Genomic DNA, 24439 nt, shown 5'->3' on the forward strand with positions numbered 1-24439 from the left:
GGGATGAGGTCAATCAAATGCACGTCGACGCGTCCGATTCGCCAATGACCCCGGACGTCCTCTGTTGTGGCGCCGTGGCGCTCCACTCTGTGTACTCCGACGTTTAATTGGGCAGGTTCGGCAAAAAGGGAAAGGACGGGGGAGGAAAGGAGACAGGGGTTGAGCTTCCTACGCCTGGAGGATCAGAGTCAATTCCCACATACCAACGACTTCTCCCGCACTTTCTTTCCCATCATTCATTTATTCATGCTTTTGCGCCGAATACCATGAGACACTACCGCTTCATTTGCGCCAAAACTTCTTGCGAGCCAGCCCATGTTGCTGCTTCCCTTCGACATGGATTGGTTCGTCTGACGTCGGAGCGCACAATGATCTCCCGAAGCAAGCTCTTTCTCCTGAAGCGACCAACAACAGGTCAATTGTCATGGTGACCGCCAGCTTCCACACTCTGCACCACGCTACCTCTCAATAGAGCGTCGGCGGCGTGGTGGGACCTGGAGATCAGTACCCTTCTACGCAGTAGCCTCAAAACCAGCTCTGCATCGCTCTGCATCGCCCTTTCAGCGTCGGCACATCCGTCAGGTCCCCGTCCCACCAACACCGCCATTCGCTTCCCCAACGTTGCGCTCCCGCCCTGGCCCACGCCAGGGCCCAGGGGCTGGTGGTGGTTGCCAAGGCCTTTAGTCAAATCTTGTCGGGACTGGACCCATCCCTCAGCTTGCCAAGGGTTAGTCCCGCATCCAGAGGCAGCCCCCCCTTACTCGATGAGCTTTTTCCAACTTTCCACGCTAGGTCACCCACAGCGGTTGACCTCGAGAAGAGAAACAAGCAAATCTCTGCTTCTAGCCAACCACTGCGGGGAGGTCGTGTCGAGAGACAGACAGGACGAGGGTAGCAATCTCGTTCTAGACGCTCCGAGACATTAGAGATGAAGCACCCAAATTCACCGTGGTCTGCGCGCATCGCAATCAGATTAGCCCGACCACGATGGGTGGAGATCTCAAGATCGGTCAACGAGGCCGGAAAATCGGCCCTTAAGGTTGAACACGTCTTCGTCGCGCTATTGCTGGACCGGCCGCTATCTGGGGCCACGATGAGGGAAGCTTCTGACGTATTGCCCTTCGATGGCCGATCCACAAAATACCTTATCGCTGCGACTCACCTGACGACGGCCCGAACAGTCGAACTACACCAGCCACCCACTTGACGGACTCCCAACGAGGCGTCACGGCCTCGTCCGGGGACCTTGACCGTGGGAGTCCATCCCGATCTATCGGAAAAGTCGTGCCTCTTGCAGGTCCTGACAGTCCGTACTGAGAGTCACGACTGAATTCCATCAAAGCCCCTGTCATCCGGACTTCTGCTCTGTTGGAAGCGAAGGTGCGACGCGGAGCGAGAGAACGTGACATCCCTGCCGACTCGTGAACCACTGGCAATCCATGTGGTGATCGGTGCGTTCCCCCTCAAATGCCTGCCTCGCGAAACGCGTACCATCCGTGCCCTTCCATCAAAACACCTCCTCGAATATATAGGTCTCCCATTGCCAGGTCATCTACATAGGTAGACAACCGCCCCCGCCCCTTTTCTCGTGTCATGGTAAGAGGGTGTGACCGTTGTGTTGTCCGTCGAGTGGCATGACGCGGGTAGCCGAGAATAGTGTGAAACAAACAAGAAATAGCTGAACTGCGACGGCGCCAAGAGTAGACACCACGATGCCGTGAAGGCAGATATAGCGAGAGTTGCAGAGTTGCGGCAAGATGGAGGTCGGTAATCGTTAGCCGATGGCCGTCAGAAAGTCCCTTTTTACCCCCCTAGGCTGTCGCACACGGACACATCTGCCGTGGAGGCAATTCAGAGGAAATGTCTGCTTTGCTAGACTGCTTGCAAGAACGGTCAACATTGTTCGACACTTTCCATCGACACTTTCCATCGACACTTTCCATCGACACTTGGCACGACACTTGGCAAGTGTCGAAGGCTTTGCCCTCTGGTGTATCCACAAACCAAAGGACATTACAACGGGAACAGCAAACATCCATTTCCCGCATCATCGCGTCACTCTGCCTTCACCAATGCCTCCAATAAATTACACATGGCAAAAGGATCGACGACGTGAAATGGTCTCAGAACCGAGAAAGAAAGACAAACCGCGACTCCACGCACGAATCAGTGGCCGCCCATCTGTCTTCGACCCATTCCATCGAGCCGCGCGTGGTGTATGGATGTGTGTGTATAGATGTGTGTATGAACAACCGACTCAAGTGAAGCACAATAGCAAATTGACCGTCATCACAGTATCATCACTCTCACCATGAGCAAAGTCATTTATTCGTTCCGATTGATGCATACACGATCCGCCACATGCGACCCGTCCCCGAGGTCTCATCTATTGCCACCCAAGCACGTCGCCGCGGCCACGACCTCCATCTCTTTGAACTCCCAATAGCTGTCCTATATCACTGACTGCCTTACCTGGGGCCCAACGTGTACACGTACGCATACATGTGTAAGTGTGCGTGTAAATGTGTGTTGTGTGGTAGCCTTACACACAGCTGAGGCCACACACAGCTGATGTTGTCATGATCGGCCCCGGCATGTTTCCCCGCGCATGCGTTTGTCTAGGCCTCAGGTTGCACAACATACAGGAACCCGACGCACAAGACGGAATATGTCATTTGCAAGAGAGGTCTGGCCCGCCAGTGCCCGCCCAATGTCAACTCATGTGTCGTTTGTCTAATTACACATCGCGGGATGAGATGTCTTTTACTAATCGAAAAATGGCCAAGCTTGGGAGTGATGTTCAAATTAATGTTAAGCAAATTCACGAGATTGCAAGTCGCATAGTTGATGATACGAGTAACAATTATACTACTGCTAAAGGAATTGTGACCAAACCAAGTTTTCTTCCCAACGCCGTGATCTGTGTGTGCAACAGTCAAAATCCTAGCATCGGAACCGTCGAGCCCTCTGGGCCGCGGAAGACCGTCTAAAGACGAGAACCTCTCGTAAACAGCCCATGCGAGAAAGCGAAAAGGGCAGCCTTGCCCAGAGCGTTGTACGTCAAAACAAATACAGATAGGGTGTCAATGACCAATGCCACCCATGAGCCCGAAACATAAAACTATTACCAACGTGATCCCATACTCAAATGCCCCGAACCCCATAATATGCCATCAACGTGTGTCATCAGCCGTCAAAATCCATCACAACTTCACCTCCTGTGTTCTTCAGCCGCTGCACATGATGCAGGACTCGGGGTTTTCGATGCTGCCTAATGAGGGGATTAGTGAGTGTTATTGGAAACGGTTCAGTGAGGAGTAACTTACAGGCAAGCACAGCCTCGGAGTAGATATCCAACTCTCTCTCCTTGCTCTCCTCGGTCTTGTCCTCAGCATCAGGGGTCTTGCTGCCAGAGACGGGGAGCTCCTCGATCTTGACAGTCTCAACGGGCTCAGTGGGAAGCGCGCGGGGGCTGTCACCCTCGGCAACATCGGCGGTGAAGTTGTCAGGTTTCTGGGCCGGAGCAGTTCTGGGAGGAGGAGGGGTGACGCTGGGGGTGGGGATGCCGTTATCCTGAGCAGAAGAAGAGTCCTTCTTTGCGTACATGGGCCTGGGGACGTTCACAACGGGGGAGGCGACGTGGCCAGGGGGAGGCGCACGCTTCTTGAGAGCCTTGCCGACGGCGGCGTCAGCGACCTTGAGCGCTTCTTGGTCGACGGTGAACTGAATGGGAGCAGAAGCTGCCTGAGTACGCAGGTAGTACATGCCCGTCTTGAGACCAAGCTTCCAGCCAGCGAAGTGCATGCTGGTGATCTTGCCCATTGTCGGGTCCTTCATGTGGATGTTGAGGGACTGGGACTGGTCAATGAAGGCACCACGATCGGCAGCCATCTGAACAACGGTGCGCTGGGAGATTTCCCAGACGGTCTTGTACAGAGCCTTGACCTCGGCGGGGATGTTAGGGATGTTCTGAACGGAACCGTTCTCGGCGATGATACGGTTCTTCATGGCATCGGACCACAAGCCCATGTCGACAAGATCCTTCAGCAGCCAGGGGTTGACAACCTGGAACTCGCCGGCGAGAACACGGCGCTGGTAGATGTTGGAGGTGTAGGGCTCGAAGCACTCGTTGTTGCCTAAGATCTGGGAAGTGGAGGCAGTAGGCATGGGAGCAACAAGCAGACTGTTGCGAACACCGTGCTCCTTGATTTGCTCCTTCAGAGAGTCCCAGTCCCAGAGGTCAGAGGGCTTGACATTCCACATGTCGTACTGAAGGATACCCTGGGAGATAGGGGAGCCCTCGTACGTGGAGTAGGTACCCTCCTCCCTGGCCAGTTGAACGGACATGGTCAGAGCGGCGTGGTAGATGGTCTCAAAAATCTTCTTATTGAGATCGCGAGCCTCAGGAGACTCGAAAGGCATGCGGAGGGCGAGGAAGGCATCAGCAAGACCCTGGACACCAAGACCGATGGGGCGGTGACGCATGTTGCTGTTGCGAGCCTCAGGAACGGGGTAGTGGTTGACATCAATGATCTTGTTCAGGTTGCGAACAACGACCTGAGTGACCTCGTGAAGCTTCTGGAAATCGTAGACACCCTCATTGTAGTCAACGAAGGTAGGCAGGGCAAGAGAGGCCAAGTTGCAGACAGCGACCTCATCGGGGGCGCAGTACTCAATAATCTCAGTGCAGAGGTTGGAGCTGCGGATGGTTCCGAGGTTCTTTTGGTTGCTCTTGCGGTTCGCGGCATCCTTGTAAAGCATGAAGGGGTTGCCGGTCTCAGTCTGAGCCTCGAGGATGGCGTACCAAAGCTTCTGGGCCTTGATGGTCTTGCGACCCTTGCCCTCGCGCTCGTACTTTTCGTACAAGGCCTCAAACTCCTCGCCGTAGCAGTCAGCCAGGCCGGGGCACTCGTTGGGGCACATGAGGGTCCATTCGGCGTTCTTCTCGACTCTCTTCATGAACAGATCGGGGATCCAGAGGGCGAGGAAAAGGTCACGGGCACGGACCTCCTCCTTGCCGTGGTTCTTGCGCAAGTCCATGAACTCGAAGACATCGGCGTGCCAGGGCTCAAGGTAGATGGCGAAGGCACCAGGACGCTTGTTGCCACCCTGGTCGACGTAGCGAGCAGTGTTGTTGAAGACACGAAGCATGGGAATGACACCGTTGGAGGTGCCGTTGGTGCCGGCAATGTAGGAGCCAGTGGCACGGATACGGTGAGCGTTGAGGCCAATGCCACCAGCCATCTTGGAGATCATGGCGCAGGTCTTGAGGGTGTCGTAGATACCCTCAATGGAGTCTTCCTTCATGTCGACGAGGAAGCATGAAGACAGCTGGCACTGAGGGGTACCGGCATTGAAAAGTGTGGGGGAGGCGTGTGTGAAGAACTTGCTGGACATGAGGTTGTAGGTCTCAATGACGCGCTCAACATCGTCGCCCCAGATACCGACTGCGACACGCATGATCATGTGCTGCGGTCTCTCGGCAATCTTGCCGTCGAGCTTGAGCAGGTATGATCTCTCCAGAGTCTTGAAGCCGAAGTATTGGTAGTTGAAGTCGCGGTCGTAGACGATGGCAGAGTCTAGCTCCTCCTTGTGTCTCATAACGGCATCGTATGTCTCCATGGCAATCATGGGAGAGGCACGGTTGTTTCTGGGGTTGACATAGTGGTAAAGGTCGCTGATGACCGCAGACCATTGCTTCTTGGTCTGCTTGTGGAGGTTGGAGACCGCTATCCGGGCAGCGAGGATGGCGTAGTCGGGGTGGGTGACGGTCATATAGGCGGCAGTCTCAGCGGCCTGTTCATGAGATTATTAGCATCCGATACGCGGGGCAAGAGGCGGAAGAGCAGTACTCACCAAGTCATCAAGCTGGACGGTGGTGACACCGCCGTAGACACCGGAGATGACCTTTTGGGTGATGGCAACCGGGTCGACGTGGTCCATGTCGAGGCCATAGCATAGCCTGGACACTCTGGCAGTGATCTTGTCGAACTGGACGCGCTCCTGGCGCCCGTCTACATTCAATTAGTATCATATGTGATCACTTAACGCGTCTAAGCAAAACGTACCGCGCTTTCTCACGAACATCTTGCCGGAGTATGGCTGTGAGGTTGTGGGAGTCGGGGGTTGTTGCGTCGCCTCGTGGGAGACGTAACACTTGAGAGCAAGAAGATGAAGGTGAATGCTGAGGAAGAGAGGGGGTATCAAGAGCACCAAGAATTAGAATTGTACTGGTGCAAGTAGACGTTGCGTCAAGAGTGTTTGGGTTTGGGGAGATTGAAAAAGAATAGAAAGGTGCCAGGAGGTGCTGCAGATACTTATGGCACTGCCAATTCGCGTAGAAACGCGTCCACGGGTCTCAACGCCAAAGTGGACTTTAGCGCGACGAGGTAGGGGGGCAGGGGGGCCACGTCAAGGCATCAATAATAAATTGGCTGGCAAAAGCGGTTTTCCAGCCTGGTAAGCTAGGCATCTCCGCCCGTGCCCCTCGGTTCACGTTCGCATCCCCGAGCCAACACTTGCCTGGAACACAATGGACGACGGGCTTTTGCACTGTAAAAAGATGGACAATCTCAATCTCACAGCTGGCTACCACTTGACTAATGCTACGGCAGGCTTGGAAATCAAGTCTGACAACACACTCCACTGTGGATGTTGTTTGTCTCTTCCCATTCTTCTCTCTCTCGTCTGACGCGGGTTGCTGTTTGCAACGAGAAATGACCTCACACTTGGCCCGGGGAACTGGTCTTGCTTGGAATGCACTCAGAAAGTCTTTAATTGATTTCGATCGCGTCTCGTTACTTTGTCGGGTGCACGCGTTGACCCCTCCTCATCGTTTCAGAGCAATGATGCAGTGCACTTTAATGGATTTTCTGTAGGCACTTTACGCGTGCGCTGCACGTCGCTTCATGGTGGGGGTTCCACTTCATCACGATGTCACGTGAGAGAGGCCAAAATCAATTGAACACCCTCAGTGAGATTGAGGCCAAACGACGTCACGACTATATCAATTGGCATTTTCCTGCCTTCAAGACAGAAAATTTTGAAGCTTGAAGACATCATTGCCCATCGTTCATGAGAGGATTCTCCGCTTTGCTTCTTACCAGAGCACGGCCGCAAAAGTTGATCCAACCCTTGCATAGAAGCTTTCTGTCATCGCCATCAACCATAGTCACAATGGCCGCTCCCACTGAGCCGTCTAAGCCGGCATACCAGCCCCGGTACATTGATGTGTGTTAATCATAATCGTCTACATACCCATAAGTCAGCTTAATAACCCTTTCTTCCTGGTAGATCGGCATCAACCTGGCCGATCCCATCTTCAGAGGTCTGCACCATGGCAAGCAACGGCATCCCAACGATCTCACCGGGGTCATCTCAAGAGCAAAGGAGGTCGGATGCACCAAGCTCATAGTCACGGGGTCCGACTTCACAAGCTCCAGGGATGCCTTGGATATTGCAAAAGACTACCGTGAGTCAAGAAAAACGTGCCATTCACGTCAAGCCTGTTTGTTGACGTTGCGTTTGCAGCTGGCGTCGTGTATACGACGATCGGAATCCACCCCTGCAGCAGCGCAATTTTCAGCAGCTCGGATGAGGCCGCAGAAGGCATCAACACGGACCCGGACCCCGAAAAACCTATCCCCGAGCACCACGAGCCGGATCGGAAGAAGACAGTGGCCATCATAGCCGAGCTCCGTGCCCTCATCAACGAGTCGACCACCTCCCATTCCGGCGTCGTCGCCTTTGGAGAGTTTGGGCTCGACTACGACCGCTTACACTACTGCTCAAAGAAGGTCCAGATCCACGCTTTCGCGGCGCAGCTTGATCTCGTCCTCGAAACGAAGCCTCAGCTGCCCCTTTTCCTGCACTCCAGAGCTGCCCATGCGGATTTTGTCCGGTTACTCAAGGACAAGTTCGGGGACAAGCTCGAGAAGCTGGAGAAGGGTGGTGTTGTTCACAGCTTCACTGGTTCCATGGAGGAAGCCAGGGAGTTGATGGATCTCGGCTTGTACATTGGTATCAATGGCTGCAGTTTCAAAACCGAGGAGAACTGTGAGGTCGTCAAGCAGATTGGCCTGGACAGGATGATGATTGAGACCGATGGTCCTTGGTGCGAGATCAGACCGAGTCATTTCGGCTACAAGTATCTCATTGAGAAGAAGCCGGTGGTCAACGGCACTGCGAACGGCGCTGCTAACGGCACTGTAACCCCGGACGCAGCTCAGAAGCCCCAACCCAAGAAGAAGAATCAAAAGAAGGAGCACGAAGTACCAGAGCGCTTCAAGGTCGTCAAGAAGGAGAAGTGGGAGGAAGGTGCCATGGTCAAGGGCCGGAACGAGCCATGCATGATTGAGCGTGTAGCAAAAGCCGTCGCGGGCATCAAGGGAGTGGAAGTTGAAGACATTTGCGAGGCCGCATGGAAGAATACTGTCAAGGTTTTCGGCGTAGAATGAGGCGTAGAACACGACGTAGAATAATAGACAAGACTTTCGAAGAAATCAATTTGGGGTATCAAATTCATTGAAGGTACACGCGCAACGCAACGACTGCGACCTACAAGGCTCTCCTGTCGGAGAAGGTTTCATATGCCAGAGCCATTATGGCCCCTGATCCTGCCATGCCGGACGGCCCCTACTGTAACTCCCTCTTCGCCAGTCATCCAGCCCGGTACCCGCTCTCCGTCTATGATGCCGTTCTCCACAAGCTGCCGTATGCCCGCGAATACATGTGAACCGTGCAATGTCAGTTTAACGTTGGGAGTCCAAGTTGGTGACTTTGATGAGGCCCGCTGTTCCGCATCTGATTCGGCTCGAAGGCTGTTGCTAGGAAAGGGGTCTTCCATGATAATGTCCACCCGCTCGATGCCCAACCCATCGTCAATCTTGCCGGTCTCGCCGAATCTGGCCTGGGCACATAGACGTGCTCTCTTGTAGAACTTTTCATCTGCATCAATGGCGCCGGCTTTTCGTTTGAGATCTCTCTTTGTCGTCGAAGCCGAGGCGTCGTCTGCTGAGTCTTCCGACAAAGGCGGCGTCGGTAAGATGGTCTCGAGTGGTGACTCATTATTCTTCTTGTCGGCATAAATGTCCCAACCGCCGCCTGCCGCGTTGGTTCGGCCAACGCCTCTGGATTGCAACAGCGCATCGAGGTTTTTGGTCGTGATGTTTGTGGGTTTGAGTGTGTACCGTTCTTGGGGCCGAGAAAGCGCCTTCGGTATCCCCTCGACGACCAGGTTGCGAAAGCTTTTGGCTTCGCTTGATCCCAAAGACCCGACTGTCTGTGCTTTGGACAAGTAGACGAATGGCGAGGCATCTGGAAAGGCAATGTATAGTGTCCGTGAGCTGTCGAAATCGGACTCCGACTGCGCAGAACCATTTCCGAGTTGTGTTATACTCGTGCTATAGGGAGACTCGACGATGAAGATACGCAAGACGGATAATGTAAGCCCCTGAGGTCGATGGAAATGAAAATGAGCTTTGACGTCGGGCAAAACATGAGATTGAAGGTTTTGGATGAACGTGGATGGGTGAAATCGAGGAAGAGTTAGAGACGCAGTATCGACTTCTGGGGGCTGCTCTTCATCATCGACGTATGAAGCCTCTTTGAGAGGCACAATGCGGTAGGCATTCCATTTCTGCGATGCGGGGTGATCTTCAAGGTATTGGGCATCTGCCAGCGCCATTTGGTATAGGGTCAGACCATGGTTCCAGTCGCCGTCGGTGATGCGATCAATGACCTCTCGTTTGGACCCTTTCCTGAACTGTAGATCCGCATAGATGGTTCGTAGGCCTTCCAGAGAAGATGCCGGAGGGTACAGACCGTCATCGTCTTCCTCTTCTTCGTTTAGTATAGGCGCGCATAATGATACATTCTCATCACTGAGCCATTCGAGGACCAGAGACAGCAGAGAGGATCGTGATAAGCGGCCTAGAGCTTTTTGAACGGAAGAGTTGTTGGGCGGCAGTCGAACGGTCGACGATAAGCGCCCTGTAGTTGGGACTGAGAAGCGTGCCATGGCCGTCAAAACATTGTGCTCGAAGAAAAGCAAGGCAGTGTATTTGATGTATCCCGAGTGCACTGTCTCACCGGTAACGTCGCGGGTAAGTACAAAAACAGGAAGAAAAAAAACAATGTCGCGATACTAAAGCCTCGAGGTTGTCGTGAATCACCCCGGTAATCGAGGCTGAAGTATCTTAAGCGGAGATGGGCTTTACACAGGTATTGTTGGTCGTGGGATCGTTGTAAAGCAAAGACGCGTCGCGTATCCGTACCTCAAAAGCTCACATGCAGTTGTGGTGCACGGAGCACATGTTGCATACGGGGTCGGGGGGGGCTTGCCGCAAACAGGGGGACACGGGCCACAACGGAGGGGCACGGAGCAGTGGCTCTGTGGGCGGCAGACGTTAAGGTTGAACAAGGGAGGAAAGGCAGCCAGGGACGCTGACAGACGGATTATGGGTGTCCGATCCGACCAACCACGCAGGCGGGTCCCTAGAGGAGAGGCCGGCGGCCAAGGCACCCGTGGCACCCAGCCCGGAGCCCGCAAACGACGGGAGCAAGTTGCTGACAGTGGAGGGCGCAGGGGATATTGACGGCAACGGCGGGGTTCACGATGTTCTGGGACCGACATGTGCTTTACCCAAGCTGGTTGGCATCAAACGTGCAAGACCAGGGCGTGGGCAGTGAACAAGACATGGTTGAACGGGCAGATTACCAGCTAGCGGGGCTGTTGTTCATCCCTGACCATCCATCAAGTTCAATAATGATGCCCTGGCAGCCTGGTAATGGCTGGGGCCTGGCAGACGGCGGTCCTGGTCTTGCGCGGTAAAGTCCCTGAAGCCTGAAGAAGAATACTGCGCAGGACCTAGGTGCAGGATGCAGCGGCTGGGAGGCACGGTCGGGCCTACTTACCGAACATGGCCGGTAGCGCTTCCGAGGGTCGGAGGGGTTGCTTAGAAATTCAGATTTAAGGGTCCTTTCACAAGTATCTGTAGGTGTGTAAGAGACCGTGAGACGATGCCGTGCCCAGACACGCCAGAGGAAACACGGCAAGGTTGACACCAGAAACCCGCGACCATGCCCAAACCAGACCAGCCGAGTCATGATGGACCCGGGTTTTCACCGTCAGCAACGAACAACGTGGTTGGGACTTGGGATTGCTGCTTTTTTTTTTTTTTCGTGACCGTAGCGCGGGTATTGCACTTACCGCCGGTATTTAGTACCGAAGCATTAATAATCTTCCACGATCGATGCAAGCCACAGCGTAAGTGGACTCATGTGTGCGCACAAAACTTAGAATCTGTGTAATAACGTTTCGTCGGTGGAAATGTTTCTGGAACTCAATCCAAGAGAGGCCACACTGGCTGGCAACGTCAGAATTTTCTCACACCCAAACATTTTACATAAATACGGAGACATGGGAGATCAAGTGAAAGATGAAGCCCCGGAGATAAATGTCGATCAACCAAAAATGCGACTTGAAGACGTCAATTGCCAACAGCCCGAAAACGAGGGGTGTCGGAACACTGTCAGGCCAGAGATGCGCAATTGCCGCGGGGCTCTCAGAACAGTGGCCAAGAGATGATTCGTTCGCCAGCCCTTGGGTAAGTGATGACGGGTGGATGTGTACATAGGCACTGTGTCCACAGCAGTGTGGAGAGGGGCTCCAAGATCGAGTGCTCATGCTTCCCGGTCATGGTTCCGGGAGTTGGAAAGGGTGCGCTCGGAAAGAAGGCAGGTTATGAGAGTACTGCTGTTCGGAATGTCCTACGGCTGTGACTTGGCTGTAATGTCATTCCCGGCAAATGTAGAAGCTTAGTACATGTCGACTGGGATTCTCGTAGGTGATTGGATGAGACATGAGATGGAGCACGGCCCCGTCCATCGGCTGGTGGGGGGCTCACATCGCCCCTGTGGTACTAAGGACCTTCGGATCAGGGCAAAAATAGCGCAGCGCTGGCGGTATTCTCAACATCCGAAAGGGCGACATGCTAACAATTCCGGTGTGATGTTTACCTCTTGCGTGTGAGAATCAGTGGAAGTGGTGGGAGAGGACGTGGGTGGGTGGAGGTTCCAGGCCTGGATGGCTAGCATATGCCTGGCCACCACTCTCAAGTCTCAATGGAGGTATCTCCCAGGCGAGACTTGTGTAGCCTGCAGCGGTACGTAGATGCGTGGGGTGCCCTCTCTGCAGGGAAATGAACATGGCCGTCGGCCAATGGTCGGAGCCAACCAGCAGCGCGGAGCACCCTTGGGGCATTGGGGGGGCCCCTCCCCTCCGGGCACTGAAAGTCGCGCTGTCGGGTAAAGAAGTTGACTAATACTATCCACTCGGCCTGTGTCCGCAACCTGCCTCTCCGAACAAAGGCTTCATTCTCGCCCAATTTGACTCCTCTTCCCCCATCCCATCCACTCCTCCCTGAACCACCCAACAGTCCAGCCAGAGACCGAGACGAACCTCGCACTCGACAACCCAGACAGACAGACACCCGTTCAGGAGAACATCCGACCGACACATTCGACTTCTACCGACCATCGCCAGGTCTCGTCTTACATCTACCCGATTCGACGCCAGATTTGCCCCTCCATCGTCGCCGACTTCACTGCCGAGCACGAGCAAAAGTTGGAATCGATCCCGGTCCTCAACCCGCGCGCATTTAATTCAACTACATTGGGGGGTTTACAACCAACGCGGCCACAACGCCAACCCACTTAACGCCATCGCCGCCGTCCTCGACTTGATCTCTGGGACCCAGTCTTTTACAACCACAAAACAAATCGACACCCTCGTCCTCGAGTCGATTTGAAGGAGCCCTTTTGCTCTTCTGCCTCTCTATTCTTTGGGTCCAATACCGCCGGCTTCGCAACCGAGAGCCTTCACCGGCCGAGCGACATGTCGCCTTACACAAGCACTGGAGGTGGGCGCGCGCCCAATGTGTCTCGCTACCTGCGTGACCTGAACACCGTCAAGGAGCCCGGTTCCGCCGAGGAGAACTTCACGTTCGAGGATGATCTCGCCATATTCACAAACACTCAATTTTTCGACTTCGAGACTGGCCAGCACACCGACTACCAGGCACCGCCCAAGAAGGCCGAGACCGCTACCGCCGCTGAGCCCCAGGCTCCATCCAGCGCCGTCACCGAAGAACTGACCTCTCCCATTGGCGACTTTGGCAACGTCGACTTTTCTCTGCCAGGTGAGACGATGCTTTCTTCATGTTTACTTGGAATTGTTGTATTGTCTCCTTTTCGTTCACGCTGAGATAGTACTTGGATCTGTTTGGGATTTTGAATCTGATTTTGGTTGTGCACCAAAAGTCCCAGCTCACTCACATCGTCGTCATTTTTACTCCTCATCACTATGTTCTTCACTCACACCATAACTTTTCCTTCAACCATCTGCCACGTTACAGACAGCTATGGGCACGATCACTTCAGTATCGGGCGAATGGGAAACAGATGACGATTCACCGTTCAGACATGAGTCAAGTGGCTTCATTGAACTTTAACCCCAAGCCCTCATCAGCGATCAGCTCAACTTTCACTCAGGGTCGCAGCCAAGTGCATGCGACCGCCTTATCACCACCAGCATTTCGAACCTGTCTTTTCTTACCCCACCCTGTTCATGCGCAGTCCATGTTTCATTCGGACGTCTTGATTGGGAGAAGCTGCCTGCTCTTATGCAGGTTGCCGGCGTGCGGTATCGAGGGAGAGCTGCGACTCTAGACTGGAGCTTACAAATTGCCGGGGGATGGTGCCATATCCCGTGACTTTTCGTCATCCATCCTAGCAGGGATGCTTCGACCATCTGGGCAGCCGCCATCCGACACCGATTAAGCAAGTGCTATGGTTGATGGTCTTGTATCTCCAACATTTAGACTCGTCGATGCGGTTGTTCTTTCGATCAAGCGCTATCCGCCCCGTCTTTCCCCTCATTCCGCCGTCTCAACGACGCCACGATGCCAGGAACTGATACCTCCTGCCTTGAATCATCCATCTGACCATGAACAATGACAGGCGAATTCAACTTTCACGATTTCACCAACCCCTACCCTGCCTCGGGCGTCCCGCCCTTCGCCGAAGGCCTGGGTAACCTTCAACCTCTCCAGCCCAACCCGCAACCCACCTACGCGGCACCTCCTGTATCTCAGCAGCACAACCACCACTATGCCGCTCCCACGCCCTCAGCCGCCGACACCAGAACTCCTGAGTCTTTGAACGGAGTCAGCAGGCCCGGCCACAACTTCGAGGAGCAGTCTCGCGTTGCCGCAGAGGAGGACAAGCGCAGGAGAAACACCGCCGCCAGCGCCAGGTTCCGCATCAAGAAGAAGCAGCGTGAGCAGGCTCTCGAGAAGAGCGCCAAGGAGATGTCGGACAAGGTCTCAGCTTTGGAATCGCGCATCAACCTTCTCGAAACCGAGAACCGCTGGCTCAAGAACCTCGTCATGGAGAAGAACGAGGGCAGCGAGGACATTGCTTCTATGCTCAAGGAATTCCAGAACAAGCAAACCAAGACGACCGCGACATCTTCGGACTCTCTCAAGGCTGAGGAGGCAAAGTAGAATTGGGAAACTTGGTCAACACTCGGAGGAGGCACTATATTCTCTCCGACTGACGCCTGTATGCAATGCGTTTCATGTTCAAGACATTAGGTTTTATTCTGGCACCAAATGGAGTTTGATACCGTGGAGGGACGAAGAGGCGTGCTGTGGGGTGGGAGTCGTGATAGGGGGCTAGATGGGAGATGATCGGGCGGTACTATTGAGCGGCTTGTTTTTACTGATTGGCAACATGTGATGAGATTTTAACATGTATCTATACCTGCACGAACTCATGATCTGGGACGTGATAGAGTATATCACAGCAATGAATTATACGGATGGGTTAATCGACCCAAGGCTATTGACTTAGTCAACTCTAAACTATTCAGGTTTACCAACCGTTTACAAGCTCTTGTTCCTCCCAGCGTGTGTGCTCAGGTTAGAGTCGGGTTAGAAGGTCTCAACATCCCGCAACTCGAAGGCGTGCTCCCGCGGTCCCCATCAGGTAGAGTTCAACCACCCCGAGCCTGCGCAGGCATCCCCTGGCCTCACCTGCTCTTGTGTCCATGGCGGATCGGAGGAGAAAGAGCCGCTGCTCGGCTGTAATGTTCGTGTTCACCGATAACCCCCGCGCTCTTCTCCACCGCACCGACATGCCCCCATTGAGGCAGAAAACGGGCAGGAACTGATGGCCAAGCCGCCACAGACTCGAGGGTCCCAGGGCCTAGTGTAGAGTCAGTCGGTCGGGGGAGGTACGTAGCGCCATGTCTCGCCCATGGCCGGGCTGGTCAGGGTAGGGTTGGATGACTCTACTGCCAACGGGGATCCGAACGGCTTGGTTCGTTACGGGTACGGGTACTCCATCAGTCCATCGGACTCCAGACTCCAGACTCCTAGAGAACGATGAAAATTCAGAATCCGCTAATCCTTAACGACATGCCCTCCGCGGAATATGGTGGGCTGGGTGAGGAAGTAATACGCATTATACGGCGTGGGATAGGACGGGACGAGGGCCGACGATGGCGAAACGGAAAATCCTGTCTGTCTAGGCCAAGGGGCGGGCGGGCGCGGCGCGGCGGGCTCAGGACCAGGTTGGAGGAGTTTAGGAGGACGGTAGGACAAGACGGGATGCGAGACTTTTGGTTGAAAATGGAGACGATTCATTTCTCGGGTGCTTGGTTCTTGACTTCTCGTGCAGTAGTTTTACGCAACTACTCGGCCTTACCATCTGAACCCTCGTCGATACTCTCAAAGAGTCAAGGGGGGAGCGATGGGAGCGATGGGGGTGATGGGGGATCCTCTTGCTATTGGGAACTACTATAGTACATCCACTTAATCCTACAATATCTTTGACAAACTCTTTCCAGGCTCTTCTCACGAGTCTTTCCGAATGAATGAGTCTCACCGAGTGGTACTTCGTTACAGATGTGAATATAGAGACGGGGTAAAAAAGGGGGGAGTGTCTCTAGGTGTTCAAGTAAATTTTCTTTCCACATCCTCACTTTCCAGCCTCGGCCCCGTTGTTCTCCTTCTCCCCCCTGAGCGAAGCAAGACGAAGCTGGTTCCTCTTACCCAAGATCCTCACCGTGTTGCGCCTCTCAATCTCCGTCATCTCGCCCCAGTTGCTGATTCGCGACATGGTGCCGTCCTGGTTGACGACCAGGGGGCCGAGGTGGTCCAGCTTGGTTGAGGCGTCGCCGCCGCTCATGTCGAGCGTGATGGTGTTGCTTCCGCTGCTACTGCTGCTGACGCCCTTGTTGTCTCCTCCTCCTCCTCCTCCCACGGAGTTCCCGCCAGCAGCACCAGACGACGACGAGGTCTCGGTCTCGGGCAGCGGCGGCAAAGCCAGGGGTCCATCCCGCCTCTCAGCACCAGCAAGGTCCTGATCGTCGCCCTGGGAGTGAGGCTGGCGCTGGCTAGAATCGGCGCCACTGGTGTTGGGACTGGCCTCCGCGGGGGCGTTTGATGTCGTTTTTTTAGGGGCCGGTGACGTGCTTTCCGTGGGGTGGTGCTCTCGGTGGCTACCAGTACCAGTACCCGTACCACCACCGTTCAGGTTCCTCTCTTCACCTTCACCTTGACTTGCAGCTGGCCACATTGTCGTCGACTGAGGGCCCGATGATGTGCTCATCCTGCTTTTGAACGTCAACCACGTTGTCGTCGCGGTGGCGGCGGCGGCGGTCAGCGCGGGTGACGGTCTGAATGATTGGCGGGTTGAGAGTCGGAGAGGCGCGTACAGACGTGGGATGTAGCCGAATGGTGGTCTCATTTGGGCAATGTCTTGCGTAAATGTTTTCGTTTTTGGTATGATAATTATAGCGAGTTTTGAGCCTTTAAAACCCGAGGTTTGGGGGGTTTGAAGTTTGAGAGGGCTTGTTGATGAGTTGTGGTGAGTTTATTGACGATGCTCAAGGTGAGAGTGAGGTGGGTCTCCCCCCGCTTGGCGTCCGAGTTGCCAAAAGCATCTGCTAGCAATTTCCAGACCCCGTCGGTTTTTCTCCCTCTTTCTTGTCTTGTTTGATCATTCCCACAATCCAAACCACGAAAGTGGATGACAAACTCGTCTGCCTGCCTCTCTATGCATTCTCTCTCTTTATCACAATTACAATCGTCGCTATTACTCATAAAAGCTTGGGTTTCTCTTGGCATATTCTTTGCTTTGATACGCGTTACAGTGCTGATGAAGAAGATAAGTTGAAATATATCAGCGGCGGGTTGTCTTATCACACACTTGCGGATGTACCAGCCTTTACATCGTAACTTGGTCACATTTCCCCCCACGCGCGCGGACCAATATTGCAATTTGGTTAAGTCTCATTGAAGAGAACATTTAGTCTATGGTTACTATTATATTCTCCACTGATGGGGAAGGTGGTACATCAACCTCCTCCGATGGTGTGAGCCATGCAATCATGGTCTAGGACAACTCATTGCCTGTCTCTAAGGGAGATCTATCCAGAAAGCCTTCCGTTGGGTATCAGGTATCGGCTTGCGCCATCAACGGCCCTTGTGAGGGGCCCGGAAGCTGATTCTATCCTCCCAAACGCCATTGATGCCCGAAATTACTAACAAAGGAGAGAAACATATGCAGCTGGTCATTCTTAGCGACGGCTTTCGCCGCTTGTGCGACGACGGTCAAGACGTCTCACTACCGCACCGAGAACGACCTTGAGGATGTTGTCTGCTGTGAGCACACCGCGGGTACCGTTCTCCCAGGTAACGGTGTCAACCATGTCTCGAAGATCGCCGTCATATCTGCCGACGAGGTCATCGTCGAGCTCTCGGAGCGCCTCGCGGGCACCAGGCTCGTTGCCGACCTGGAAGAACTGCACACCAACCTGGTGCATGGGAGCGTCGAGCTTGTCGAGCTTCTTGGCTGCGTACAGGATGGTTGCCTCAACGTCATCGGAGGGGGCACCGTCGGTGATGACGATGAGGTTAATGGGCTTGACGCTCTCGATGTTGTTCTTCTTGGTCTCGAGGAGCTGAAGATAAGGTTTGAGGATGGCGAGGAGGCGCTGGCCCGTAGGCGTGCAACCGCGGGGACGAACCGACGTGAAGATACCCTCGACCGTGTCGGCACGACGGATTCCGTAGTAGCCACCGGCAGCTTTGCCCTCCCGAGGGCTTCCACCTGCCTGGTTCTCATGGTTGAGGAAGTAGAGGTCAATGCCGTCCTCGTCATGTGACGTGCAGATCGGGGCGACGTTGCGGATGACACCCTGAACCTCGGGCCACGAACGGCCGGACATGGACCCCGAATCGTCAATAACGAAAATGGTGTCGAAGGAGGAAAGGAATGCGTAGGGGTCCTCTGGCGTCGAAACGCTCATGCCGGTGCTGGACATGATGGAAGCGGCGGCGGACGGGGTGGTGGACAGGGCGGATGAGGGGCTTCTAACAGGTCCACCATTGCTTGCCAGGTATCCGTTTACCGATGGAGCGGGTGCTGTAACCGAGTAGGCTGGAGGAGCATGGTCGGGAGCTGAAGGCTTATCAGCGCTTTTGGTCGGAGGTGGAGGAGTCACGATAATCTGGGGTGAAGACTCACGGTTGGTGGGTTGGACTGCAGGGCTTGAAAAGGTATTGTTGCTGCCGGGTATCGACATGTTTGATTGGGATTTCTGCCTGGACTTGCGAGATGACTTGCGACCAATCTTCTGCTTGAAGGCTTCGAAGATAGACATGCTGATCTCAGGCTTCTCGCTGGTGGAGAAGGAGTTTGAGGAAGGGAAAGAATCGCCGAGGTAAGGCATTGTGAAGGTAGTGTGTGCTGCTGCTGCAGTGAAGTTGTTATAAGTGTCAAAGTGGGGCAGAAGCCGTCGGGGAAGGCGATGTGGTTGTTCGTTCTCAAAGGAAAGTTTGCGGTAAAACAGAAGTTTCCCAAAGTTTGACTTGATGGGGTGAGCTATTCAGTCAATATTATGGGCCACAAAGGTGTAGTGTCAAGGTGTCAAATGAGTTGATATCAGTCTTTGTTGTTGTCAATGGTTTGGGTTTCATGGGTATGCTGAGTTACTTCAAACCAGTCATCTTATATTGATTCTATCCATATCAAAGGACTCAGAGCCTTGACAAAGTAGTCTGCCTGATATTCAGCCTTAATTTGAAGTTGAAATACCGCTTTGGCTATCTTCTCTTAAAGAGATTATGACCTTTGAGCCTCAGGGGCATTGCTCTCGTGACTGCGGAGAGGGCTTACAGGGTGAAGTCACAATACGCAGTTTGATTGGGCAGTGTACCTCAGCCACATACCTAGGCTTTTTTGGCACAGCCGTGCCTCCGCCTACTTCCAATGTTCAGACTTGGAGAAAGTGCGCCTGATAGCCAACACGTGGTTCGCCCCTCCAAACTTGTTAGAAATTGAGTCCCTGGATGCCTCGGACGGACCTAGATCTTTCCAAGTCGAAAGCGTCATGATTTGTCTACCCAGATTCTTGGGAATCAGATTGCATCGTGGCGTTTGGGGAAAAGAGACGACAAACGGTCACGTGACATTTTGGCTGCCTCTGGCCGGCCTGCATCGTCGGCCAATGAGAACCTGGGGCCAGGACTAGCCACGTCCAGCCACAGAAGGTTCGCCACTTTGGAGCTTACACCAGAGAGCCACCCCGGATCGCAATTCTAGACCCGACTAATGCATGACAGAAAATATCGGTGTATCCAGTTTTATGTCTTATCGAGCTGAGCAGACGAATGATATGCAAATTTAGGTCAGCTGTGGAAGGTCAGCCGCCGTACCTACTCATGTGGGGCTATAGCTTTTCTCCACCAGTCCAAGACAGATTTGCCGCAGGCCCGTATGAACCCGACCGCCTACTCCCGAGGACCGACAAAGTTCCGTCTTTGCTTGCCTCCTTTCCATCTTTTCCATGCTCATCCAGCTCACGGCGTTGACCTTCCTCCACAACCGCCCTATCCGCCACCATGTTGCGAAGCTCTGTGTATAGAGCCGGCACCCGGGTGCTTCACACCTCAAAACCTACAAGCTCATCATCATGCTTCTCTACCATCGCGTCGCGAACTTCGACGAGGAAGCTCGCGGCTGCCCGTCGCCCCCTGGCCTTGAACAGCCAACGTCACTATGCGAGCGCGACCGACAATGCCCCGAACCCCAACGATAACTTCCTGTCCGGCAACACTGCCAACTATATTGATGAGATGTACATGCAGTGGAAGCAAGACCCCAAGAGCGTGCACGTCTCATGGCAGGTCTACTTCAAGAACATGGAGAACGGCGACATGCCCATCGCCCAGGCTTTCACTCCTCCCCCTTCTCTGGTTCCTGGAGCCATTGGTGGCGTTCCAGCACTTGGTGCTGGCCTCGGCCAGGGCTCTGAGATCACAAACCATCTCAAGGTCCAGCTTTTGGTGCGCGCCTACCAAGCTCGAGGCCACCACAAGGCCAATATCGACCCCCTTGGGATCCGAAACGAGTCTCAGGGCTTCGGTAACATCAAGCCCAAGGAACTGACTCTCGAGCACTACCAATTTTCCGAGAAGGACCTCGATGCCGAGTATGAGCTTGGACCTGGCATTCTGCCTCGCTTCAAGAAGGAAGGCCGCGAGAAGATGACTCTCCGCGAAATCATTGATGCTTGCGAGAAGATTTACTGCGGTTCCTACGGCATTGAGTTCATCCACATTCCCGACAGAGAGAAGTGCGACTGGTTGCGCGAGCGAATCGAGGTCCCCCAGGCTTTCAAGTACTCGATCGACGAGAAGCGCCGCATCCTCGATCGTCTCATCTGGAGTTCCAGCTTCGAATCCTTCCTTGCCACGAAATACCCGAATGACAAGCGTTTCGGCCTTGAGGGCTGCGAGACTCTCGTTCCCGGTATGAAGGCCTTGATCGATCGCAGCGTTGACTACGGCGTCAAGGATATCGTCATCGGCATGCCTCACCGTGGTCGCCTGAACGTTCTGAGCAACGTTGTAAGAAAGCCCAACGAGTCCATCTTCAGCGAGTTCGCTGGAACTGCCGGCGCCGAGGACGAGGGCTCTGGTGATGTCAAGTACCATCTTGGTATGAACTTCGAGCGCCCTACGCCCTCCGGCAAGCGCGTCCAGCTCTCTCTTGTCGCCAACCCTTCTCACTTGGAGGCTGAAGACCCCGTTGTGCTTGGCAAGACTCGCGCTATCCAACACTACAACAACGATGAGAAGACGCATCGCACTGCCATGGGCGTTCTGCTCCACGGTGATGCTGCCTTCGCCGCGCAAGGTGTCGTCTATGAATGTCTTGGATTCCACTCTCTGCCTGCCTTCTCTACTGGCGGTACAATTCACCTCGTAGTCAACAACCAAATTGGTTTCACCACCGATCCCCGTTTTGCCCGCTCCACGGCTTACTGCACCGACATCGCCAAGGCCATCGACGCGCCTGTCTTCCACGTCAACGCCGATGATGTCGAGGCTGTCAACTTCGTGTGCCAGATGGCTGCCGACTGGCGTGCTGAGTTCCAGCAGGATGTCATTGTCGATCTTGTTTGCTACAGAAAGCACGGTCACAACGAGACCGATCAGCCCTCCTTCACCCAGCCTCTCATGTACAAGCGCATCCAGGACCACGAGTCTCAGATTGCCATCTACGTCAACAAGCTTCTCGAGGATGGCAGCTTCACCAAGGAGGATATTGAGGAGCACAAGCAGTGGGTGTGGGGTATGCTGGAGGAGAGTTTCTCCAAGTCCAAGGAATACCAACCCACCTCCAAGGAATGGACCACCTCTGCGTGGAACGGCTTCAAGTCTCCCAAGGAGCTTGCGACTGAGGTCCTCCCTCACAACGAGACAAGCGTGGACGGACAGACCTTGAACCACCTCGGAGAGGTCATCGGCAGCACCCCCGAGGGCTTCCAGCCTCACCGCAACCTCAAGCGTATCTTGTCTAACAGGACCAAGTCTGTTGTCGAGGGCAAGAACATCGACTTCCCCACTGCTGAAGCCCTTGCGTTCGGTTCCCTCGTCACTGAGGGTCACCACGTTCGTGTTTCCGGTCAGGATGTTGAGCGTGGAACTTTCTCTCAGCGCCATGCTGTCTTCCACGATCAGGAGACCGAAGACACCCACACTCCCCTTCAGCACGTCAGCAAGGACCAGGGCAAGTTTGTCATCTCCAACTCCTCCTTGAGCGAGTTTGGTGCCCTCGGTTTTGAGTACGGCTACTCGCTGTCTTCTCCCAATGCTCTCGTCATGTGGGAGGCGCAGTTCGGTGACTTCGCCAACAACGCGCAGTGCATTATCGATCAATTCATTGCTTCCGGTGAGGCCAAGTGGATGCAGAGAACTGGTCTTGTTGTGTCCCTGCCTCACGGATACGACGGCCAGGGTCCGGAGCATTCTTCCGGTCGTCTCGAGAGATGGCTGCAGCTGAGCAACGAGGACCCTCGCGTCTTCCCCTCCCCCGAGAAGCTGGACCGCCAGCACCAGGACTGCAACATGCAGGTCGCATACATGACCAGCCCTTCCAACTTGTTCCACGTCCTTCGTAGACAGATGCACCGTCAATTCCGCAAGCGTAAGTTCACTCTGATCATTTCATCTCCGTAGGTCCTATCGCTCACATTTACTAGCTCTCATCATTTTCTTCTCCAAGGCTCTGCTTCGCCACCCCTTGGCTCGTTCCAACATTGAAGAGTTCTCTGGAGACTCTCACTTCCGCTGGATCATCCCCGACCCTGAGCATGAGACTGGTGTCATCAAGCCCAAGGAGGAGATTGAGCGCGTCATTCTCTGCTCTGGCCAGGTCTGGGCTACTCTGTCCAAGTACCGCGCCGACAACAAGATCGACAACGTCGCGTTCACCCGTATCGAGCAACTGAACCCCTTCCCCTGGCAACAACTGAAGGAGAACCTCGACCAGTACCCCAACGCCAAGACCATTGTCTACTGCCAAGAGGAGCCCCTGAACGCTGGCGCCTGGAGTTTCGTCCAGCCCCGCCTCGAGACTCTGCTCAACAACACTGAGCACCACGACCGCAAGCACGTCATGTACGCTGGCCGTGGCCCTAGTGCATCTGTTGCCGCTGGTAACAAGGGTCTGCACAACAAGGAGGAGCAAGAGTTCCTGGAGATGGCTTTCTCTGTAAAGCAGGACAAGCTGAAGGGCGAGTAAACATTACTTAACATCAAACAGACATGACATAGCGGGTGAATGGGAAGAGCCTAAGGACAGGCACGGGCAGGATCAGATTAGTGGGAGCGACGCCTTCCTTGTACAATTGTAAAATATACCTCTGAGTAATACCACAGACGTCTCCATGGTGGAGAGATTGTGCCATTACAAAAGTCAGGTAGGAAGGCATGGAAGAAGACCTGGCTGGTAAAAAGTACATGCCGTCAGAAAACAGCCTCTGATACTTGATGTTAGAATCCAGTTCATTTGTTCAAGTAATGCAACCATTTCCCATATTGACGATCATGAAGCCGTGTGGCAAGCTTGTTCAAGAACACATTGCCGATCTGGCGCAGTTTGACGTTACATTCCATTGCTTGCAGAGATAAGGATACCATCCCGAATTCTTGTTTGTGCACAAGGTATTACCAGGAATCCTCCAGAAGGTGTAAGTAAGCAGACGGGCACTTTGCATGGCCCAGACCGCCTTTCATATTCGCCTTTTCTGCCGACTGCTCAGATTCCAGCACTTACCTAATCGCCCAAGTCAACCTCCGTCCAATAGATATCGCCTAAATACCACTCCCTCGACTGGCTTGCATCATCGGCCGTCTTCCGTCTTTGACAGGGGCCGTGACGGGGCCAAGATGGCGCTAATGAGGTCTCGGTACACGGGGCCCAGCGAACTATGCACTCGCCGTTCGCCGGTTTCGTGAGATTCTGCAATCACTGTTTCCGGTTTTCAGAGATTGGTCGAAGGTTATTTTATTTCATTTCATGTACTTAACCCCGCTGAGTGGCCATATTTCACTAAGTAGCGGCTCATTCTGCTGGCCGTGACTGCGTTGCCCGATTCTGCTGATTGGATTCTTCGAAGACTTTCATCACTCTCGGATCTGGAGATACTGTCAAATTCGATGATCGGGTGCGCCGGCCCACGACGACAACACAAGCGCCCTGAATGTCCCGGCAAGTCGTGTGCGGGATCCGCCCTAGCTCCCACGATTGGGCCAGGAGTTCAACAACCCAGAGACGCTGTGCAACATCCGCTATGTGTACCGTGAATATTTACGATGAATCGAGATATCGTGCCCCTTAGTAGACTCTGGAGACGGTCTGGCAAGGCCGATTCCCCCCAGAAGTTAGGCCCTCACGGCCCTCAATCCGGGACGGGAGACGGCTACCTGCAGTGATTGGGCACGAATCGCATTCGCAACTGGGTACGGGGCAGGCCGCGATGCGGAGATCCGCTTTGGAGCAGGACACTGACTCTAGACACCGC

General features: G+C 54.2%; 10 protein-coding genes across 10 annotated transcripts; 3 read left to right on the forward strand and 7 right to left on the reverse strand.

Annotated features, from left to right (window-relative positions):
- Positions 1–415: 415 nt before the first annotated feature.
- Positions 416–1409, reverse strand: BDP55DRAFT_633122 (uncharacterized protein; the record flags this gene model as incomplete). Its single annotated transcript, XM_060572514.1, has 2 exons — positions 416–717; positions 1163–1409. The coding sequence occupies 2 exons, from the start codon at positions 1407–1409 to the stop codon at positions 416–418; spliced, it is 549 nt and encodes a 182-aa protein (XP_060428304.1).
- A 1435-nt stretch (positions 1410–2844) lies between these two features.
- On the reverse strand, positions 2845–6361 carry BDP55DRAFT_667219 (ribonucleoside-diphosphate reductase large subunit). Its single transcript, XM_060575158.1, has 4 exons — positions 6069–6361; positions 5857–6014; positions 3327–5796; positions 2845–3271 (listed from the first exon to the last, which is right to left on the reverse strand). The coding sequence occupies exons 1-4, from the start codon at positions 6085–6087 to the stop codon at positions 3228–3230; spliced, it is 2691 nt and encodes an 896-aa protein (XP_060428305.1). The 5' UTR covers positions 6088–6361; the 3' UTR covers positions 2845–3227.
- An 815-nt stretch (positions 6362–7176) lies between these two features.
- Positions 7177–8456, forward strand: BDP55DRAFT_694718 (TatD family hydrolase; the record flags this gene model as incomplete). Its single annotated transcript, XM_060577385.1, has 3 exons — positions 7177–7230; positions 7294–7471; positions 7531–8456. 3 exons carry the CDS (start codon positions 7177–7179, stop codon positions 8454–8456), a joined length of 1158 nt encoding a protein of 385 aa, XP_060428306.1.
- Positions 8457–8493: 37 nt separating this feature from the next.
- BDP55DRAFT_667225 (centromere protein Chl4/mis15/CENP-N) lies at positions 8494–10401 on the reverse strand. The gene has a single exon (XM_060575159.1). It carries the CDS (start codon positions 10016–10018, stop codon positions 8585–8587), a length of 1434 nt encoding a protein of 477 aa, XP_060428307.1. The 5' UTR covers positions 10019–10401; the 3' UTR covers positions 8494–8584.
- BDP55DRAFT_181512 (uncharacterized protein) lies at positions 10398–11164 on the reverse strand. The gene has a single exon (XM_060565820.1). The coding sequence runs from the start codon at positions 11104–11106 to the stop codon at positions 10714–10716; it is 393 nt and encodes a 130-aa protein (XP_060428308.1). The 5' UTR covers positions 11107–11164; the 3' UTR covers positions 10398–10713.
- A 1731-nt stretch (positions 11165–12895) lies between these two features.
- Positions 12896–14564, forward strand: BDP55DRAFT_554634 (basic region leucine zipper; the record flags this gene model as incomplete). The annotated part of the gene is made up of 2 exons (XM_060569411.1): positions 12896–13199; positions 14020–14564. 2 exons carry the CDS (start codon positions 12896–12898, stop codon positions 14562–14564), a joined length of 849 nt encoding a protein of 282 aa, XP_060428309.1.
- Positions 14565–14944: 380 nt separating this feature from the next.
- Positions 14945–15674, reverse strand: BDP55DRAFT_667231 (uncharacterized protein). Its single transcript, XM_060575160.1, has one exon. The coding sequence runs from the start codon at positions 15196–15198 to the stop codon at positions 15004–15006; it is 195 nt and encodes a 64-aa protein (XP_060428310.1). The 5' UTR covers positions 15199–15674; the 3' UTR covers positions 14945–15003.
- Positions 15675–16812, reverse strand: BDP55DRAFT_667232 (uncharacterized protein; the record flags this gene model as incomplete). Its single annotated transcript, XM_060575161.1, has 1 exon — positions 15675–16812. One exon carries the CDS (start codon positions 16810–16812, stop codon positions 16042–16044), a length of 771 nt encoding a protein of 256 aa, XP_060428311.1. The 3' UTR covers positions 15675–16041.
- An 832-nt stretch (positions 16813–17644) lies between these two features.
- On the reverse strand, positions 17645–18730 carry BDP55DRAFT_694721 (uncharacterized protein; the record flags this gene model as incomplete). The annotated part of the gene is made up of 1 exon (XM_060577386.1): positions 17645–18730. The coding sequence occupies one exon, from the start codon at positions 18728–18730 to the stop codon at positions 17645–17647; it is 1086 nt and encodes a 361-aa protein (XP_060428312.1).
- A 1240-nt stretch (positions 18731–19970) lies between these two features.
- Positions 19971–23157, forward strand: BDP55DRAFT_729699 (oxoglutarate dehydrogenase; the record flags this gene model as incomplete). Its single annotated transcript, XM_060579604.1, has 2 exons — positions 19971–22560; positions 22616–23157. The coding sequence occupies 2 exons, from the start codon at positions 19971–19973 to the stop codon at positions 23155–23157; spliced, it is 3132 nt and encodes a 1043-aa protein (XP_060428313.1).
- Positions 23158–24439: the final 1282 nt, after the last annotated feature.

Source organism: Colletotrichum godetiae (assembly GCF_030913485.1).
Source record: "Colletotrichum godetiae strain CBS 193.32 chromosome Unknown BDP55scaffold_26, whole genome shotgun sequence".
NCBI classification, from domain to species: domain Eukaryota; kingdom Fungi; phylum Ascomycota; class Sordariomycetes; order Glomerellales; family Glomerellaceae; genus Colletotrichum; species Colletotrichum godetiae.